The sequence below is a fragment of the Xenopus tropicalis genome, chromosome 10 (assembly GCF_000004195.4).
Source record: "Xenopus tropicalis strain Nigerian chromosome 10, UCB_Xtro_10.0, whole genome shotgun sequence".
NCBI classification, from domain to species: domain Eukaryota; kingdom Metazoa; phylum Chordata; class Amphibia; order Anura; family Pipidae; genus Xenopus; species Xenopus tropicalis.
The window spans coordinates 24,839,190-24,860,940 of record NC_030686.2 but is presented as its reverse complement, the minus strand read 5'-3'; the positions used below and the strand labels follow the sequence as shown (position 1 = coordinate 24,860,940).

General features: G+C 38.2%; 1 protein-coding gene across 4 annotated transcripts in view; it reads right to left on the bottom strand.

The window, feature by feature from the left end:
- Window positions 1-21,323, bottom strand: part of stxbp4 (syntaxin binding protein 4) — an 89,258-nt gene extending 67,935 nt beyond the window's left edge. Inside the window, exons 1-10 of one of the 4 annotated variants that reach the window (XR_001925405.2) lie at window positions 21,216-21,323; window positions 18,598-18,654; window positions 16,557-16,689; window positions 14,537-14,643; window positions 13,634-13,781; window positions 11,507-11,552; window positions 9,900-9,979; window positions 2,578-2,674; window positions 1,283-1,404; window positions 799-885 (exon numbers count right to left, since the gene is read on the bottom strand). Coding sequence is in view for 3 of the 4 variants with exons in the window: in NM_001044504.1 (NP_001037969.1) it covers window positions 799-885; window positions 1,283-1,404; window positions 2,578-2,674; window positions 9,900-9,979; window positions 11,507-11,552; window positions 13,634-13,781; window positions 14,537-14,643; window positions 16,557-16,689; window positions 18,598-18,620 (843 nt within the window). In the remaining variant the exon portion in view is untranslated. 4 annotated transcript variants of the gene reach the window in all.
- Between the last annotated feature and the right edge of the window lie 428 nt (window positions 21,324-21,751).

Genomic DNA, 21,751 nt, shown 5'->3' with positions numbered 1-21,751 from the left:
TGTTAATCTGGAGTCAAAATAACAAGAAAATCTTTTTTTTTTTTCAAATTTGATGGATTTATTGTTCGAAATATATAAAAGATCAGGTTTCTGACAGCCATTAAAGTTTTTTTTGTATAAAATCCTTTTAAAAGTTATAAATGTTTTATTCAAATTGATTTAACTACTTTACAGGACAAGGAAAGGCAAAGTCATTTGGGGGTGCCAAAATGTTAGGCACCCCCAAGTGACTTTAATCACTTACCTTGTACCCCGGGCTGGTGCCCCTGTAAGGAGAAAACAGCACCAGCCCGGGTTATCTGGAGCGATGCGCTTCCTCCTTCCTGCTTCGTTAAGCTGCGGCTATGCGGTAGGTGCATGCGCAGTAGAGTGAAAAGCCGACATCTCTGTTAAAGTTCGACTTTTCACTCTACTGCGCATGCGTGTGCTCACGAAGCAGGAAGAAGGAAGCGCTGCAGCTACCCCGGGCTGGTGCTGTTCTCTCCCAACAGGGGCACCAGCCCGGGGTAAAAGGTAGGCGACTAAAGTCACTTGGGGGCGCCTAACATTTTGGCACCCCCAAGTGACTTAGCCTTTCCATGTCCTTTAAGTAGTCAAATTTAGTTCTTTCCTGTGCAGTGCTGGAGTTTGGCATCAGCACCTACCAATTTGGTTCATCCCAAAATAGAACAAGCACCATCTTTTTTTAATGCAAGATTTCACATTACAGAAATGATGACAGTGATCACAATGAGTTTTTATCTTGCCCTCCTGAGGTTAACAGCAATTTCCTCAATCCGATATTCAACAATGTTTTACCTTCAACTTTTTCAGCTCTGCATATGCCTCATTTCTCTCTCTCCTCAGTTGTTCTGGGTCGTCAGAAACTGATGGATGCAATGAATCCTACAATGAAGAATGGACAGTTATACAGTGGGCTTAAAGTTACTGGGCTCTGCAACTTAAATTTGGACCCCACTTATAATTTGGCAAGGACAAATAAATGGACAGGTGGGATAAACAATCCATGGCTGGATGGTCTGCAAGTTTAGACAAGAAGGAACAAATCTGCAGCCAGTATTGGTCAGTGTTTGACAGTCCTGCTTCTACTAGCACTTTTAGAAAGCTAGAGTAAGCCAGGAGGGAGCAGAGAACATAATGAGTGTATTTTATTATTGGAATTGCAAATCCTCCCTACCTGTGCCCTGGGCAGCTGCTTCTTCTGCCTACCCCTAGTTCAGGCCCTCGGTGTGGGCACCTCTGCAAGCAAAATGGAGGGGCTGAGAGGCTGAAGACCACTTACTTTATTGGCATTTGAGTCTATTAGGCTTGTGATGTCACGGTCTTCAGAAAGAGTCATCTCCTGCTTAAAATCTCCTTCCTTTATTTGCAATGTGAAGAGTTTTCTGGCCACCTGTACAAAGTCTGTGGGAAATAAAAAAAAAAGTTGCAAACCTCCTATTCTGGACAAGTCTCTACTATCACTATGGGGTTCCTAACAATTTGGCACGTCCTAGTGATTTGAGGTTTCCTTCTCATTTAAGCACCCTGTTGATAATTTAGATTTTAGTTTTGCTTAATTACGGTCTTCTATTCAAGGAAGAAATTCACTTTATTTATGGAGCCACCAAACCGACAAACCATTTTTGCATCTTGACCCCCAGGTTAACAATCCTTGTTTTACACATTATGCAGCAGATGGGTGGAATTTTTTCTCTGTTCAGACATATAACCATCATAACTGCATGAATACATGGACATGTGTGTTATAAATAAAAAATACGGTTAACTACATTAGAATTAATACTAAATAATATGCATTTTAGAGAAAACTGGAGGGACACTAGAAATAATATTTTTTTAATAAAAGGCAAAGGTTGCCAAGAGGTCATTGCAGGAATGTCTTGGCACCCAATGTGTTATTTATTTGCAGGCATTAAAATTTAGCTCTGGTACTGGTTTGCACTCCATACTTTTTTGGTTGTCTAATTCTGTTTGTATGTTCATGCTACACATGAATAAAATGTAAAAATGACTCACTAGGATCATTTATTTATAGGTTGTCAAGGTCCTGACACATTCACTTGAACTGGGTACAAACCCAAGTGAAGTTAGTCTTATGTTCATGCTACACAAAATGTACAAATGACTCACTAGGATCATTTATGTATAGGTTGTCAAGGTCCATCTGACACATCCACTTGAACTGGGTACAAAACCAAGTGAAGTTAGTCTTAAGGGCTGAAGCTACCACTTACTACTTTTATGAGCTCCAAATGAAGCCAATAACTGGTGCTATACAGGTGGCAAGCAGACATTTTTTGATGCATGGTTTTAATCTAAAGTGACTGAAATGCAGCAGTGTTGGATTAAGTAACACTACATAAAAACAACAATGGCTTAAAATACTGTTCTAATGAATGAAGTCTACTGTGGTAGGTCATAGCTAGGATGTCGGCCATAAAGTCAGACAGAACTTCCCTTTAGCCTTATATATTATCTTGGTTAATGGTCAAGACCTAATCTGAGGAGGCAGTACGTTTCTAAAGATGTTGGGGTGCTTTGTGTATAGTGTAAAAAATAAAACAGAACTATTACCTCCATACTCTACAGTCCCATTTGCATCAATTTTTAGGTCTTGCTTCATTAACCTTTTTTGTTCTTCATTTGGGTGAATTCCAAGGTAATTGAGGGCCTGCACAGAGAAGTGAAAAGAAAAATCAATCCAAGCAAAAATATAGTCTAGGTGCATGCTTTGTCCTGTGCCACAATATCCTGAGTAAACCAACAATGGATTAATTAGATGGGAGGTGAGTGGGACAAAAAAAGTGCAGATTAAAACTAAGCACCTTTAAAACTCTAAAGTAGGTTATTAAAGCATTTGGTTGTGCTCTGTAGAATGCATAAATCTAACTGCTTCCTCCACTCACCATGGGCCTTCATTCTTTCTGACCAAAGTTATAAGTACAAAACAGAGTCAATGATCTTCTTCCGAATGAGAGAAGAGTCCTTTATAAGTGGTGGATTCTTTGTCCAAATGTATTACAATAAGATTAGGCCCTGATACAAGAAGGAATACTGCAGATGGGAGCAGCATATTTTCTCAAAAAGAAAAAGCACCTGTTGACATCCTTGTAGGTGACAAATTAGTCTGAGAAGTGTTTTTTCATTTAGTCATACCGTGTCCAAACTAACATGAACAGATATTTTACTTTAGTTACAAGAGTAACTAGAAGAGTGCCCCATCTGGATTTTGCCTTGCCTCCCAAATCCTGACATTGCTCATACCATTGCTACGCTTGAATCGTTGTTGTTGCATGCCACAACTAGGTTCGGAACTAGGGGTAGGCAGAAAAGGTACATGCCTAGTGTGCAATGATGGGAGCTTAGGCACCCTTGCCCTCTCTTTGCAAAGCAGACAAACTCCCCATCATTAAAATCTATAAAATATCATCAAAAACATCAGCAGCAAAACACCTAAATGAGAATAAACGTGCTTCTTAGTTAAGCCCTTTATAGTTCTCATTATCAAAGAGAAAAGAGTGTCTTTTGAGTTTTTTAATTAAAGTCTTGGGATTATATATAACTCTCCCTAGGCTAGCTCTCCTATTCCTTGCCCACACAGTATTGTAAGATTCATTGAACATTTAGGTATAGGGCGTATTTTATGCATCAATACAGACGTACTTCCCCTGTTACCCTGCAAGCTTTATTTGCCTAGGCTGAGTATTCTTAGAGTGGGGAATTGATTTTTTTTATCTGCTGATAATTAGGGTTTGATACATGGTTTTTCCTCTTCTTTGTTTTTAACCTAAAATCTCGATACCTTTTGCAATAGATATGTGGGATAAGTAATTTGACCTCAGTGTTTCTCATGTGTATTAATTCTGGTTTTTCTTCTGTCTATATGGGATTTTTAGAATAGGTTTCCTAAGGTGTTTTGCCCTTAGGTTTTTAGTGTGGTCTCCCATACAATCAATAAACTTGTGTTTAGGTATTTTATTCTGCACCTGGAATAGATATTAGTTTAGAGTGTGGGTCAACCAATTTATTGCTCATTTGTGTTATTATTTTTAATTGATATTTTTTTATATAGTGGGTCTGCATGAATTAGTATTTATCTGTATCATTAATGAATTGTGATTATATCACTATTGAATTGTAATCCTGTTGTAATACACAAGTATCTTTTGTAATAAATTTGAATTTATCACACACTCACTGGGTGGTTATTGGGCGCCAACTCTTGTTGTTAGAATTTTTGTCTTTTGAGTTGACATTAAGCTTTTAAAATCACATGCTTTTGGTCTTTCTTGCAAGGCTGCATTTAAAAGATTAATTTAAATCTAAATGCCATGACAGCATCTACGGAGCTCTACTTTAAATGATCCATCTTGCAGTGATTTTAGGTATGCTTTTGTAAGATAAAACTAAAATATGGAGGGGAAAAAAATCACCTAGATCCTTTTTGGCTCTTAGGCTAATGCCCCATGGAGAGCTAAGTTGCCTGTGATAAATCAATGCTACCTCGCACAAAGTTGCCTGCAGGAGAAAACTTCTGCACGACATACACAATAAGCTATAAATGTATTATTGTCTACATGCCTTTCATACAAATTGTGGTTAAGCAGACACAAAAACTTGGCAACTAAGGGTAGTAACACAGTAACATGGGTTAAAAAAAAAATTTGAAACTTATCAAGTTCATCTTTTTTGTCTAAATGAAACCTGCCTAACTGCTAGCTGATCCAGAAAAAAAAAACAATCTCAACCCATAAAGCTTAGTTTCTTCTTTGTAAAGTTATGTATTTATTTGTTTTAAAAGAAATGTGTATCAAGTAGTCTGCATTTTCACTTTCTACTATATATACACTCTTGTAGATTTGTTTACATTTTTTGTCCTTTATGTCGTCATCCTGATACAGCTGCATGATTATTTAGGGCAACAAAAAGTTTCCACTCCCAATGCTCAAACTGATTTTCAGGTCTGGCATCAGGAATTCATATTAACTTCATATTGCATAAATGGGATCCTATTTTTTAAGGGAAAACATATATGGGATGCATTATTCAGAAAGCTCAGAAATTATCAGTATAGTCTATACTGAGCAAAAAATTCTAATTTTCTAAATATTTTTCTATTTTCTATAATAATTTAACAGTACCTTGTACTTAATGGTAAAAGAGTTGCATGGATCCATATTGGTAGGAAAACAATCCTATTGGATTTATTTAAGGTTTGAATGATCTTTAGCAGACTTAAGGTTTTGTGACCCAAATTACATAAAGATCGCTTGTCAAAGGAAAAAAAAAAAAGGTTCTTAACATTCTGGATAAGAGATCCTATACAAGTAACCAGGTGAGAGTAAATAGCAGCTTAGAAAGAAACAAGCAAAAGCTAAATAAATGATGCATTCGGCTCTTATTATTTCCATTAACCAAATAAAAAATTGAGGTAAAGTGGCCCTATAATAGTAATAGTTTATAACAATGTAAAATTCTCCTTGGTCTATAAAACTCATCAGCAGCCTGACACTGATGCAGCATTTTAACTACAAGAGACTAATATATGCTTTATGGGTTTATGCTGATTAGTTAATGAAGGTTACTACATTGAGATAACCCTATTTAAAGTCCACCTATCACCCCCATTTTGTCCCCCCCCCCCCCTCTCCCTAAATGGAGAGCGAGCTCCATTAGCCTGCACCTCTGGTGGGGGAAACAGTATGGGGTTGATATGTGCCATTTAAGTAGGCAGCATTCCAAAAATCTGTACTGCACACAAACCTGATCTTACCAGATACTTTTAAACAGCCTTTTGAAATTCTGTAAGGTTATTTCTCAAAAAGAAATCATGAATTAACAGAGGTACAGTAAATGCTATTTGACATATTTACATGAAATGGACAATAAGTATTAAAATATAAGTTACCCATAACTTGGAAGACTACAGTGCCTCTATGAAAGGGCAACACCAGATCACATGCACAGATCTTTGCCATCTAGTCAGCATGGGTACACTAGCATTGCCTGGGGGCTAAAGGATCAGCCTGTTTAAGAAGTATATATATTGTCTCGTTCAACTGGGCTTATGTACAAAATGTGAACAAACACTCTCTAAACTGCTACAAAGAAATATATATATGCATTCTAATTTAACTCAGACATTCCTAATTCCACAGATTGAAAGAAAACCATAAAAGCCCCCATAGAGTCTCAATATATTGCAACTCCAACCTTATCTTGTTTCATTGTTAAGTGATGGATTGAAGACCCTCTGCTTTCTAAAGAGTCTGTGAACTACCCACTATGATAAGCACATGGACTTCAAGTTCCAGAATCTATCACTTTTCAATAGAACAAAGTTAGAAAGGGGGCTGCATTACACTCTCAATATATTGGGAAACAGCCCATTGGAGTTATTGTGACCTACAATCTGTGGAATCAGGTGTGATTTATATTTACAGTGGAGGAAATCATTATTTGACCCCTCACTGATTTTGTAAGTTTGTCCAATGACAAAGAAATGAAAAGTCTCAGAACAGTATCATTTCAATGGTAGGTTTATTTTAACAGTGGCAGATAGCACATCAAAAGGAAAATCGAAAAAATAACTTTAAATAAAAGATAGCAACTGATTTGCATTTCATTGAGTGAAATAAGTTTTTGAACCCCTACCAACCATTAAGAGTTCTGGCTCCCACAGAGTGGTTAGACACTTCTACTCAATTAGTCAACCTCATTAAGGACACCTGTCTTAACTAGTCACCTGTATAAAAGACACCTGTCCACAGAATCAATCAATCAAGCAGACTCCAAACTCTCCAACATGGGAAAGACCAAAGAGCTGTCCAAGGATGTCAGAGACAAAATTGTAGACCTGCACAAGGCTGGAATGGGCTACAAAACCATTAGCAAGAAGCTGGGAGAGAAGGTGACAACTGTTGGTGCGATTGTTCGAAAATGGAAGGAGCACAAAATGACCATCAATCGACCTCGCTCTGGGGCTCCACGCAAGATCTCACCTCGTGGGGTGTCAATGATTCTGAGAAAGGTGAAAAAGCATCCTAGAACTACACGGGAGGAGTTAGTTAATGACCTCAAATTAGCAGGGACCACAGTCACCAAGAAAACCATTGGAAACACATTACACCGCAATGGATTAAAATCCTGCAGGGCTCGCAAGGTCCCCCTGCTCAAGAAGGCACATGTGCAGGCCCGTCTGAAGTTTGCCAATGAACACCTGAATGATTCTGTGAGTGACTGGGAGAAGGTCCTGTGGTCTGATGAGACCAAAATAGAGCTCTTTGGCATTAACTCAACTCGCTGTGTTTGGAGGAAGAAAAATGCTGCCTATGACCCCCAAAACACCGTCCCCACAGTCAAGCATGGGGGTGGAAACATTTTTCTTTGGGGGTGTTCTTCTGCTAAGGGCACAGGACAACTTATTCGCATTAACGGGAAAATGGACGGAGCCATGTATCGTGAAATCCTGAACGACAACCTCCTTCCCTCTGCCAGGAAACTGAAAATGGGTCGTGGATGGGGTGTTCCAGCACGACAATGACCCAAAACATACAGCAAAGGCAACAAAGGAGTGGCTCAAGAAGAAGCACATTAAGGTCATGGAGTGGCCTAGTCAGTCTCCGGACCTTAATCCAATAGAAAACCTATGGAGGGAGCTCAAGCTCAGAGTTGCACAGAGACAGCCTCGAAACCTTAGGGATTTAGAGATGATCTGCAAAGAGGAGTGGACCAACATTCCTCCTAAAATGTGCGCAAACTTGGTCATCAATTACAAGAAACGTTTGACCTCTGTGCTTGCAAACAAGGGTTTTTCCACTAAGTATTAAGTCTTTTTTTGTTAGAGGGTTCAAAAACTTATTTCACTCAATGAAATGCAAATCAGTTGCTATCTTTTATTTAAAGTTATTTTTTCGATTTTCCTTTTGATGTGCTATCTGCCACTGTTAAAATAAACCTACCATTGAAATGATACTGTTCTGAGACTTTTCATTTCTTTGTCATTGGACAAACTTACAAAATCAGTGAGGGGTCAAATAATTATTTCCTCCACTGTATATCTGGATGCTCAGATTGTTTATGCACCTTTTCTACATAAGCCCAACTAAATGGGTTCATGTCAAAAAGGGGGTATATTATCTTAAGGATCTTTTTATAAAAAAAAAAAAAAATTATATATATACAGTGGTGTGAAAAACTATTTGCCCCCTTCCTGATTTCTTATTCTTTTGCATGTTTGTCACACTTAAATGTTTCTGCTCATCAAAAACCGTTAACTATTAGTCAAAGATAACATAATTGAACACAAAATGCAGTTTTTAAATGAAGGTTTACATTATTAAGGGAGAAAAAAAACTCCAAATCTACATGGCCCTGTGTGAAAAAGTGATTGCCCCCCTTGTTAAAAAATAACTTAACTGTGGTTTATCAATTTCAATTTTCAATTTCAATATCAATTTCTGTAGTCACCCCCAGGCCTGATTACTGCCACACCTGTTTCAATCAAGAAATCACTTAAATAGGAGCTACCTGACACAGAGAAGTAGCCCAAAAGCACCTCAAAAGCTAGACATCATGCCAAGATCCAAAGAAATTCAGGAACAAATGAGAACAAAAGTAATTGAGATCTATCAGTCTGGTAAAGGTTATAAAGCCATTTCTAAAGCTTTGGGACTCCAGCGAACCACAGTGAGAGCCATTATCCACAAATGGCAAAAACATGGAACAGTGGTGAACCTTCCCAGGAGTGGCCGGCCAACCAAAATTACCCCAAGAGCGCAGAGACAACTCATCTGAGAGGCCACAAAAGACCCCAGGATAACATCTAAAGAACTGCAGGCCTCACTTGCCTCAATTAAGGTCAGTGTTCACAACTCCACCATAAGAAACGGACAGGGCAAAAATGGCCTGCATGGCAGATTTCCAAGGCGCAAAGCACTTTTAAGCAAAAAGAACATTATGGCTCATCTCAATTTTGCTAAAAAACATCTCAATGATTGCCAAGACTTTTGGGAAAATACCTTGTGGACCGACGAGACAAAAGTTGAACTTTTTGGAAGGTGCGTGTCCCGTTACATCTGGCGTAAAAGTAACGCAGCATTTCAGAAAAAGAACATCATACCAACAGTAAAATATGGTGGTGGTAGTGTGATGGTCTGGGGTTGTTTTGCTGCTTCAGGACCTGGAAGGCTTGCTGTGATAGATGGAACCATAAATTCTACTGTCTACCAAAAAATCCTGAAGGAGAATGTCCGGCCATCTGTTCGACAACTCAAGCTGAAGCGATCTTGGGTGCTGCAGCAGGACAATGACCCAAAACAAACCAGCAAATCCACCTCTGAATGGCTGAAGAAAAACAAAATGAAGACTTTGGAGTGGCCTAGTCAAAGTCCTGACCTGAATCCTATTGAGATGTTGTGGCATGACCTTAAAAAGGCGGTTCATGCTAGAAAACCCTCAAATAAAGCTGAATTACAACAATTCTGCAAAGATGAGTGGGCCAAAATTCCTCCAGAGAGCTGTAAAAGACTCGTTGCAAGTTATCGCAAATGCTTGATTGCAGTTATTGCTGCTAAGGGTGGCCCAACCAGTTATTAGGTTCAGGGGGCAATTACTTTTTCACACAGGGCCATGTAGGTTTGGATTTTTTTCTCCCTAAATAATAAAAACCCTCATTTAAAAACTGCATTTTGTGTTTACTTGTGTTACCTTTGACTAATAGTTAAATGTGTTTGATGATCAGAAACATTTTGTGTGACAAACATGCAAAAGAATAAGAAATCAGGAAGGGGGCAAATAGTTTTTCACACCACTGTATATATATATTTTTTTTTTTACTTCAAAAGTACAGACATCTACCACTCCACTAATCTACTTAAATAAGTTACATCACTTACCATTTCTAGTTTTTCTACTTTAATTCGAATAGAAGGATTCAGTGAGAGTTGTTCTTCCTCACCATATGTCTGGCTAGCAGCTAAGAAGGAAAACAAAAGTGCATATGGTAAATAAATAAAGGGGGTCAATGGTCATTACACACAGTGTGCAGTTTACTGGGTACTGTTATTTAAATATTTGCAATTCCTGTAGTAGAACAGATATGCCATAAATAACTTTAATATATGATTCATTAGTAAAAGCAAATGTTCTGTTATCAGTCTGGCTATCCCAAGCATAAAAATACAAAACATATATGATAAAACATATTAATAAACTCACAAACTTTTACATAAACTTTTAAGGGCCATGGCCTACAGGGAGATTAGTCACCCATGGTTAAATCTCAGATACCACAAGCATCAAATCCCCACCAGCCAGTGGGAAGGCATATACAGCGCTTAATTTAACGATTGGGTGATTAATCTCCCTATGCCAGTGCCCTAAGGGTGAAGGCACACGGAAAGATTAGGCGCCTGCGCTTAAATCTCTGGTATTGCAGGCAAATCTCCAGAAATGCCTTCCCATCGTCAATAAAGTGAATCCTACACAGAAAAATTCAGGAAACAAAGCCCTGCATATGTATTCCCACTGGCAATTTACTTTAATGCCAGTAGAAAGGCATATCAGGGAGAGTAGCCACTCGCAGTAGCAGAGATTCAACCGCAGGTGACTAATCTTCCCATGTGCCGTGGCCCTAAGGGTTTTTGTTTATTTGGGCAAGTATGCCCAACTGAGGTGCTGTGGTGAGTTTGGGCCAGTCAGTATCACTTGTGCTTCTCTGAGTGCTGCAGGGCTGTTATTAACGTATTCTCTATATTAATAAAATGCCAACATATTATGTAATGAATGATGAATTCTGGGACTTGAAGTCCTTTTGCTTTCCATTTAAGTGTGTAATGCAAAGAAATTGCGGAGAAAAGAGAAATTTCAAGCCCAAGAATCCTTCAGTTTACAATGGAACAAGGTGAGGGAGGGGGATGGATGACTATGAGCCTAAGGGAGGGGATGAGGTGAACTGTTTTTTGCAGTATAGGCAGACAATTGTGGTTTCCTTTCAATGTGTAAAATCATGTCTGCTTATATTTAAGAAAATATTTATTTTTGGAAGATCGTGTTTATGCACATTTTTACACAAGTCTAACTAAAATAGAAAGAAATATATTTTTCCTCTTATATTTTACAATCCATTACTGCTATAACAACTCCAACACACTTTCTTTTTCTGTTCTGTAAAATGGAATAGGAAATGCAATCTGCTAAACAAGGTACAAAAATGACAGAATCCAGCTTCCATGGAAACTTGATCTTGTCTGAGACATCTATTGTGTGTTTCATAGACTCTATTGATTACAACACCTAGACAGTGGCTGTGAGGATGGCTCATATTTGTTACCTCAACAACTTGTACAAAATTAGGCCTGCTATATTGCCTTTTTTATGAGCGAAAAATATAATCTATTATTTACATAACAGTATCAGGGCCTTTTGTGTAAAGCTGCATTGTGCCTAGCGGTTCTACATCCATCAAATGTAAAAACCTAAAAAGTAGCAAGACGAACATTACCTGACAGTGGGCTTTCTGCAGCATGTTGGCTCTTAATGCTCTCACTCTGGTTCCAAAGAAACACAAAAAAGTTAGTTTGTAAAGTTGTTTTACCTTTTGAATATAAGTCCATATTTATTTGCGATAGTGTTTAGTGTATTTGTTTCTTTGAAGAGCAAGAAAGGCAGAAGTGACAACTACACAACTGCCCCCAAATTATTTCATTTTGCAAAAACTGTATATATGTATATAGCTTGTTAGACATATGTTAGACAGCAGCAATATTTAGTATAGCATAAAAATGTAATAAAATAGAACTGGGACAGATCCCTTTTAAAAGGAGAAGGAAAGGCTAATAAAGAGTTAATCTCAAGCTGCAGGCATACTTTCAGTTGTCTCAATAGTGCCCTTAAGTCTCCCCATATTTCACCTGTTCAGATGATCAGAAGCCAAACAGGAAGAAATAACGCAAAGCTGTGTAAAGAAAGTTCCAATAATGCCTCGCTCCTGCACAGACACCCAGACCAAGTGAACATGCTCAGTTAGTTAGACTATGAGTCAGCTTCCTGCTGATTGGCTCAGATCCACATTCCTAAGGGGGGGAGTGAATTCTTAACATTCTTAAGGGAGGGGGGAGCAGGAGAAATGAGACAGCAGAGAACTGTGTGTCTCTGGCACATGAATTACAGACACAAGAAATCTTTTCACAGAGAAGTCAGTGCAGCTTTTCTGTGAGTGCTTATGGCTGTATTTACAGCCTTTCTGATAAAGCTTACTTAGTTTTTACCTTTCTTTCTCCTTTAATGACTTCTCCAAGGGAAACAGACTTAAACCTGCAGATCTAATACATCTAATAACACTTTCATGAACACGCTAAAAAGCAACTACAGCTTCTTTATTTACTGACTCTTCTGAGGTTAACTTTTATTATGTTATAGAATTACCTATTTTTAGCAGTTTTCAAATGGGGGCCACTGACGCCAGCAGCCAAAAACAACTATTGCTTTGCAAGGCTACAATTTCATTGTTACTTTTTATAACTTATCTTTCTATTTTACATAGTTACATAGTTACATAGGGTTGAAAAAAGACCAGTGTCCATCAAGTTCAACCCATCCAAGTAAACCCAGCACACCTAACCCACACCTACCAATCTATACACTCACATACATAAACTATAAATACAACCACTAGTACTAACTGTAGATATAGTAGACATAGTAAGTTGGGTTGAAAAAAAGACATACGTCCATCACGTTCAACCATAATGCCTATATATAACCTGCCTAACTGCTAGTTGATCCAGAGGAAGGCAAAAAACCCCATCTGAAACCTCTCTAATTTGCCGCAGAGAGGAAAAAATTCCTTCCTGACTCCAAGATGGCAATCGGACCAGTCCCTGGATCAACTTGTACTGAGAGCTATCTCCCATTTATGTCCTCTTCTATCATTATTCTTGTCTTTCAGACCAATGACTGGTTGCTAAGTTAAATTAGACACTAGCAACCGCCTAGCTGCAGAAATTCCATACTGAAGAGCTGCTGTGCAAAAACCTAATTATTATTATTTATTATAATAATTATAATAAAAACCGCAAATAATACAAAATGAAGACCAATTGCATATTGTCTCAGAATAGCATTATCTACATTATACTAAGAATTAAAGGTTGTTCACCGTTAAATTAACTTTATCACTCAGCATGACTGAATAGATACAATTGAACAGAGAAGCCTTGGGGACACTTTTGCCATTCTGTCCAGCTCTCCTGGGTTAGAACAAAGCAGTATCCCCACTTATTATGCGCTCTTTCAAAACCACTACACAAAAAGTCCAATTACAGCCTGGTATTAAGTACTGGGCCCTCTAAATTAGATTTGTGAGCTTACAATCAAGAAATGAAAAAAGGAAGAGGTGAAGAGTGTAAAGCACATCAGTATTCAGATGGTCGGTTACTTATCATCTGAAGGTTACTCGATCATTGCTTTTACAACAGCAAAATCAGTGGCCATAAATAATGAGTTTAGTATTGTAAACCCTTCAGGATTACCCAGGCTGAATAAGGCAATATGACAGCTCATACTCACAGGTAATAATGCCCAGGATGGTTCTTTGTATTTTTACAGGGAGCAAATGAATTTAACTTACTGATAGATTGGCTTTGGCAGCACTGGGACTAGAGATCCTGTTTGGCATAAAATCCATTGCACCTTTGACACATCCATCTGCCGGTAAAATATGATTCTGAAGCTCCTCAACTGGTCGAATATAAGCAATCTCCCAAACAGGGCCTTTCCTAGACATATGGAGAAAATAGTAGTTGCTATTTATTCACACAAATTGGCCCCAAGCCCCACAATATTAAAAGAAATTATCACTGAATGGGTGCTAGTCAGCTGACTATGGAATGCCTACCAGAAGCATCAGCATTCGATAACAGATTACAGCACCAACTTAAGTCATCTTAAAGTGATACTGACACTAAAAAAAACTACTCTTGTAGTATTCTTATGAATGTACATTAAAAGTTACCTATAGGTCATGTTGATTGTTTTTTGCAGATAGACAAGCTTTTGTAAATAATAGTTACTTAAATTTCCTAAACCTGGCTGTCCCCTTTCAACCTGCCAGTTATAGCTTCTAATGTGAACGGATTACTGCCGCTGCACAAATACGGCAGCCCCCACAGAGAAACTTCGGTGATCAGGTAATGTAAAAGCATCAGGCATGCAAAGACAACATTATAATACATGTAAAAAATGGTTTGTTTTTTGTGTCAGTATCTCTTTAACAGTAATGATGGATGAAATTTTGGACTCCAATAAGTGGAAAAAAAAATGTTACATGGTATGCATTTGGCAAACAGGAAGAAGCGCATAAAAGCAAATCTCCTTTCCTCTACATGTGCATAAATGCAGGCAAAGGAAAGCAGACAATCCACTCAATGTGCCCTTGGTTTTATGTGTAATAAGAAAACCCGGTTTAAACTCTTTTCCAGATGCAGAAATCCAGTTATTTCTATATTCAACACTTAACTCAAACAATAAATACCTTAATTTTGCTCTGTTTAATATGCATTTTGCTTGCTCACATGACACACCAACCAACAATTCCTTATTTACAGATACAAGCTGATCTCCTGATTTTAGTCGCCCATCCTTAGTTGAAAAATAAAGAAAAAAATTATTGTAATGGATGCATTCATAATATCACGTTTGAGCTATTTTTATGGCAATAATTGCTCTGTGACCTCTGACATTATCCTGTATGCAACACCATGCTCTGTGACAATAAAACACATTACAAACTTTGCTTAGTGTATTGTAATGCTACATATGATTTTTTTAATTTTGTAGGGCTGGACTGCGCATCTGATGTGATTTAAAAATGACATATGGTGATATATGTTTGATGGAATTCTTCAGCACGGCAAAACTTTAGACTTCTATACAGGATGGCACACACTCAGCAGCACTGGTGGGCACCACCATAGGACGCTTGCCACCCTGTATCGGACTCCCTTGCAGTCATAGCCAAGCAGGAGAGCAACTTTGTCCTGGCTTCCTACAATAGCTTTATGGTGGCTCTTAGAAGATACTTGAAGTTATAGTTTAGCAACAGTTTAAAAGAAAAAAAAATTGTGATTTATGCTTCAAAAAGGAACAAAATCTACTAAAAGTTCTAATAAGATATAGCTTTTTGCCAGGTTTGGGTAGCTGTAGATAAGATAATAAATCCTGGTCTGTGATCCTTAGTTGGTGACCTGGTTAACACATTAAATATTAGAGCTGGGAATGAAGAAGTGACAAAGTTATAAGCTCTCACTTCCCACATCTTAATGTGCAATGTATTTAATATAAATGTCACTGTATGATACACAGGTTTTAACTTACCATGGATTTGCTAAAACACTAAAGCAGACAATTTCATTTCTTATATCTTATATTGACAGTTTACATTTAGCAACAGTCACTATATGGCTGTTTTCTGTAAAGAGGACTTTTCCCCAATAACAAAACACTACCACCAAAGATAGTTTCACCCATAAAGTGTGTACAGTGATGAAATGCATTGTACTGTAAAGATTGGTGGAGAATTAATAGTCTGGGCTGTTTTTCATGGTTTGGCTAAGGTCCCTGGTAACACAAAAACATAATGCTACAGCATACATTAATGGATAATTCTGTGCTTCTTACTTTTTACTCTTTCAGCATGATAGTGACCTCATGCACAAAAAAGGGTTTATAAAGAGCTGGTTTGGGGAGATGGAAGGGCATGGAAGAACATTAATGGTCTGCACCAAGCCCTGACGTTCGGAATGCCAACTGTGATACAGGAATTATCATCCAACATCAGCATTCAGCCTCATATATACGCTCATTCATTTGGTTTACACGGACGCTTGGGTTATATTTTGCATCAAGAAGCATAATCCTGAGCAGAATACATGAGTCATGTGAGGCTAGAGAAACATCTCCATGCTTTTTTATTTTCGGAATGCCAGTTTTCTATACACAAGATCATGCTGACCTCCAGTGGTAGAAATTATGATTACAATACAGTTTGGATTGTGGCTTTGTGAGTTACTGATGCTGACATTTGTGTATGTGTGTAAATTATATACACATGGCAATTCAAGTTGTAAAAAGTGCATGTTTATCAGAGTATTAAAAGATGAACTTTAAACTTGGCTACCGACATACATGAATAATATATAGATTGAAAATGAAAGGCAAAATTTGATCAGACCATCCAACAACATGGATGTGAAAATAATTAATGTAAAATTGCTCTTCTGAGCACATTAAAAGGACAAGTAAAGGTTAAAACACAGGGGTGGGGGGATCTAACATATTGGTTCCCCCTGTTACATCACAAACTTTTTTTTTTTGCCCGGACAAGTGCTTCTGTCCAGGTGACTTAGGCGCAAAATTGTGCCCAGTAAAGCTGCCCATGCTTGCCTCTAGTGCTAGTAAGTGAGCTCTATATCAAAACAGATCCAAAAGCTCCAGGCTTGCAGGCATACAAGGTACAAATAATATCAACAAGAGGATCTAAAAGAGATAATCACCTTATGACAGTCTCCCCCAGGAATGATATCCTTAATGTAGATCAGCGGCTCTTCCGCTCTGCTAATGCCACCAACAAGGCTCAGGCCAAGACTGGTTTCTTTGGTTACAGTAATTATCTGGACGGGGTCCTCACTAGACAAGAAGCAAAAAGCTATTAAAAAGTACTGACATTAACACCTGCCGCCTTTACTCACCTTACCTAAACAATCCTTTATTTGAACCAGTACTGGGAAAGATATGTAATTTACTAAGAATTATTTTTTTTTTTTTTTTTAATTATTTGGATTTTTTTTTATTATTATGTAAGGCTGGGAATTTAAACTGCTATCTGGTTACCAGGGCTTAATTGCACTAGCAACCAGGCCCCAGTTTGGAAGACAGGGTGGGCAGAAAAGGACTAGTAGAGGGCCTCAAGAGAAATATACCGTAAGCAATAAAAAAAAAAGAACATTATAAAAAAGAAAAATTATAAAAAAAATTTTTAACAGTTTATTAAAGAAGAAGGAAAGGTTAAAATCACTGGGTTAGGCATCCCCAATGATTGTATTTACAAGTTTACTTTACTGCACATGCATTGGGCCAGGGTAGTGAAGAAAGATAAAGTAGAAGAAGAGGATCGCTCTATGGTGATTGCTGAGAAAAACCCCGGGTCAGGAGAGTTTTGTGCTAACAGAAGCACCAGCCCGGGTTATCAGGTAAATACAATCACTGTGGAATGCCTAGCGTTTGGCACCCCTCAACAATTTTACCTTTCTTTCTCCTTTAAAACAGGTCTGCATATAACTTACTTATAGGGAATAAAAGGGGCAAGGTTTGCCTGGAATTGACAACTAGACCATCAATGGGATCCATTTTGGGCCCTGGCCCTGGTCACAAGTTATGAACCCCTAACAGTGTATAATAAAAATCTAAGGTGAAATCACAATAAAAAATAATGTGATATTAAAGACAAAAGCTGGAGAAACATTAATATTTCAGTAACGTATAGAGACTACTCTAAGTAAAACTGAAGTTATAATTATTTATATTCAGCAGCTCTTCTGTTTTTTTTTAATGGAAGTTTCTATTCATAAGATTGCTGCCCCATGGGACCAGGTGACAGTGGAAAGGATTTGCCACTAAAGTACGAAAGAAATTTCAGGAATTTGGATCACCATACTTTAAAGGGATTTTAAACGGTGTATTTTTACGGTGTATTTTTTATTTCTAAATTACAGTTTACATAGCAAACAACCCATTTTAAATGTTATTCTTGAACCAACAAATGTGTTTTTCTGAACTTTCAGAAAGATCCAACGCTACACATTAGAATTGCTTTCAGATAACCTATTTCTCCTACTCCCATGTAACTGGAGGAGTCTCAATCCGGACTTGGATTTCTTATAATTGAGTGCAATTCTGATACCTACTGGGAGCTGCTGTCTAGCTCCCTTCCCATTGTTCTGCTGATCGGCTGCTGGGAGGGGGGTGATATCACTCCAACTTGCGGTTTAGCAATAAAGTGGGACATAAGTTTCACATGAAGAATTCACATGGCCGTGGCACTCTGGGAAATGAAGAATATGGCTAGCCCCATGTGAAATTTCAAAATTAAATATAAAAAAAAAGGTGTTGTTGGAAAACAGATTTCAATACAGGATTCTGCTGCAGAAGCTCTATTAACTGATATGTTTTGAAAAAAAACATGTTTTCCCATGACAGTATTCCTTTAAGACTACTAATAAATCTTTTAAACATTAATAAACATTAATAAACCTAATACATTTTTTGTGCCCCCAAGAGGGATTAATCATGTCTGAGTTGGGATCAAGTACAAGGTACTGTTTTATTATTACAGGAAAAATATATATATAATATATATAATATATAAATATATTTTAAAATATTTGATTAAAATTGAGTCTATGGGATATGGCCTTCCCGTAATTCAGAGCTTTCTGGATAATAGATTTCTGGATAACTGATCATATACCTGTATAGCAGACCTGTTAATCCAAAAATAAGCAAAAACTGGTCAAACAAATTTATATTACCATTTACCTCAACTGAATGAAGTTGGCCATGTTGCTGTTTTCATGTCAGGTCCAGAGATTTTACCTGAAAAACAAAGAAAAAATTAGCATGGGTAGATTGTTTTTTTCCCCAGTACTTGCATAAGGAGTATAAGCAGCGCTAGTTTATAATCTAAACATAGTGGCTTGGTATTTTACCAAGCACTAATGATAGTTACCACTTATTAAAAAAAGACCTTAAAGGAGAAGAAAAGGTAAAAACTTCTTCATAGTCTACAAACTGAGCATGTACACCGGTCTTGGTCTAGGTGCAGGAGCGAGGCATTATGGGAGCTTTCTTTACAGAGCTCAGCGTTTTTTTTCCTATGAGGCTTCTGATCATCTGAACGGGAGAAATATGGGGAGACTTAAGGGCACTATTGAGAGAAGTGAAGGTATGCCTGCAGCTTGAGATTAACTCTTTATATTAGCCTTTCCTTCTCCTTTAAAGAAAAACTAAAGAAATCGCTGGAGGGTGGCAAATGTTGGGCAGTGATTATAATTACTTACCTGATACCCCAGGCAGTTCTCCTGTTAGCCAAAAATGCACTGGCTCAAGATATTTCTGCAGAAGCTCATTCACCAAGATCATCACCCCGTCTGTTGTCCATGTGTGGGCAGGTTCATGCAAAGTAATGTAAGCTGAACTTTTACTTTACTGTGCATGCACCTGCCTTGTGAAGAAAAAGCTGTAAATGATGCCGTCAAGGAGCTTCTACAGAAATTGCCATAGCTCAGTGCAGTTTTTAGCAAACAGGAGCACCAGCCTGGGGTATCATGGTAGCAATTATAATCACTAGCATGTTTACACACATCCCTCCCGTCCCGGTGACAATTCTTTTTTCTTTTATGATCCTGTGGAGTGTGAGAGTCCTCAGTGTGATGCCGAGTTCTAATCCCCCATAGCACAGAACAGAATTATACTTTTATTTCTTCATAACTAAGCAGCCCACATCCTCCCTCCCGACTCCCCCTGAGGGGTACCCACAAACCATCCATAGGACTCTAAACTAAGCATCCATCTTAGTGACCAATGTACAAAATTGTAACGCTCTATGAGCGTGAACTTGTGTTGAGTTTCTCCGCAAACAGAAAATAAAACGAACTAAAAAATGATTAGATATAACTAATATATTGAACTAATACATGAACCAGCAGCCGGCCAAATTGGCTACGATAAGCACAACCTGGCCACTGGACAAAGCCTATCCACCAATTTAATAAATAAAAATAATCAGAAAAGTAAATACCAAATGGTTGGTCTGACTCGGGTGTAAAAACCCCGAGTCAGTCGCTTAAGGTCTGGATATAATAAGCAGGTGGTTCGGAAGCAAAGAAATCAACGAATGCTCACCAAAGTTCCGTAGTGGTCCGGGTGCTTGCAGCCCCGAACCCGCAGCTGAAAGGAGATATCTCTGAATTTTGAAAGAGGACGACAAGCATTCCGGACTCAGATCCCTCTGAGTCCAGAATGCTTGTCGTCCTCTTTCAAAATTCAGAGACATCTTAGTGACCAACACTTGAAAAAGACAGAAGACAAATAAATAAAAAAAGCAAAGACAATATGAAAGTTAAAAACACCCTAAAACGTACTAGAAGTAAAGGAATATTACACATTTTGCACTTATAAGTACTCGGCTGGATGCCTGTAAAATAGTGTGCTGTAATTTATTAGCCATTTGTTACCGCAGCATATTTGTTTCTAATCCCTATGAGCAATAAAAGGGATAAATATTGCCCAGGTGCAATAATCCCAAGAATATGTTCTTTAAAGAGGAAGCCGCTAAATGCTACGTGCCGATTGGCTGTTATAGGCGACTAGACCTGTAGCTAACTCTACACCTTATATTACATAAAATAGAAAAATGCACACAAATTTTACTAAAGCCAATAGCAGTCAGGAGGAAGAGATCTCAGGCTATAGACCCTGGTTTGATTCCCAGTGGAAACTCCTTTTAAGCCTTAAAAAAGTAACTTAATTTCCGAGCGTTCCATACTTAGCCGCATATAATGGCTACAATGATTGCTGTATAAAACTAAGAGTCCCAGTGGAGAAAAGTGCAACATAAAAATAATTTCCATTTCCAATAGACTAGGTAAAGGAACGCTGCATGTAGCGGTTGATAAAATACAACTCCCTATAGAGAGCAGACATGTTTATTATGACAAATGTGAGGTGCACTCTGCTAGCACAGATTTATTTCCTGCTCCCATGTGTATGTAAAACAGTAGGTCCAGTCTGTAGCACCTCTGCAGAATTCAGCTTCCCCAGCAAAGCTAAGCGTGTTGCATTCTGGGAGATGTAGTTTATTAGCGAGTTGCTCAGTACACAGGTTGTAGTTACCCAAACCAATGAATGCCACTTTCTGGCAAAACTTCTTGGGAAGTTGAGCTGTATGTTCACTGGTTTGGTCTGTGTGTGATAACTTCACTGAAGTTAATTCCCTACCCTTAGCACACCTGTCCCCCGACACCTGGAATTTGCCCGGAATCTGACGGCTTCAGGACCAACCCCACACGTTTGCATGACCCCTCCCCCACACAGCTTCCATACTGCCCAACAGTTCCGGTGTCCCAAACAGCCCACACTCTCAAAACGCTACTTACAATTCCAGCAAAACCATTAAGTGCATGTTCTTAGCCTCTTGTCTTACAGAAAATCCCAAGGCCACAAGTCTCATCACGCGAGACTGGCGTCACGACTTCAAATAAATCGCAGTGACGCACAGGAAGTCGCATTGTGGGGGCGGCGAGTCGGCGTAACAGTCACATCGCAATGATAACCATTTTAGTAAATAATATAGCGTAAATGTAGAAAAACTGCAGTTTAGTTATTTATATTCGGCAGCTCTCCTGTTTTAATGTAAAGTGCTATGAGGTTGCTCTCCCCAGGAACCAGGTGAAGGGGGAAAGGAGGGTATAAAAGTAACAAAAGTTCCACAACCTAGTCTTTTATTAGGGGCATCTTGAAAACCAGGCAGCACTCAAGGTTCTTGTATGGAAATAATTGTAAAAACCTAAATAAAAGAAAGGTGATCCCAGCACTGTTTTTTTTATTAATGTGATCTCTCAGAACAAAAATACAATTCCAAAAACATTGTTTCTTTCAGGAGTGTACCACTTAGGGTGGAAGCCATAAAGAA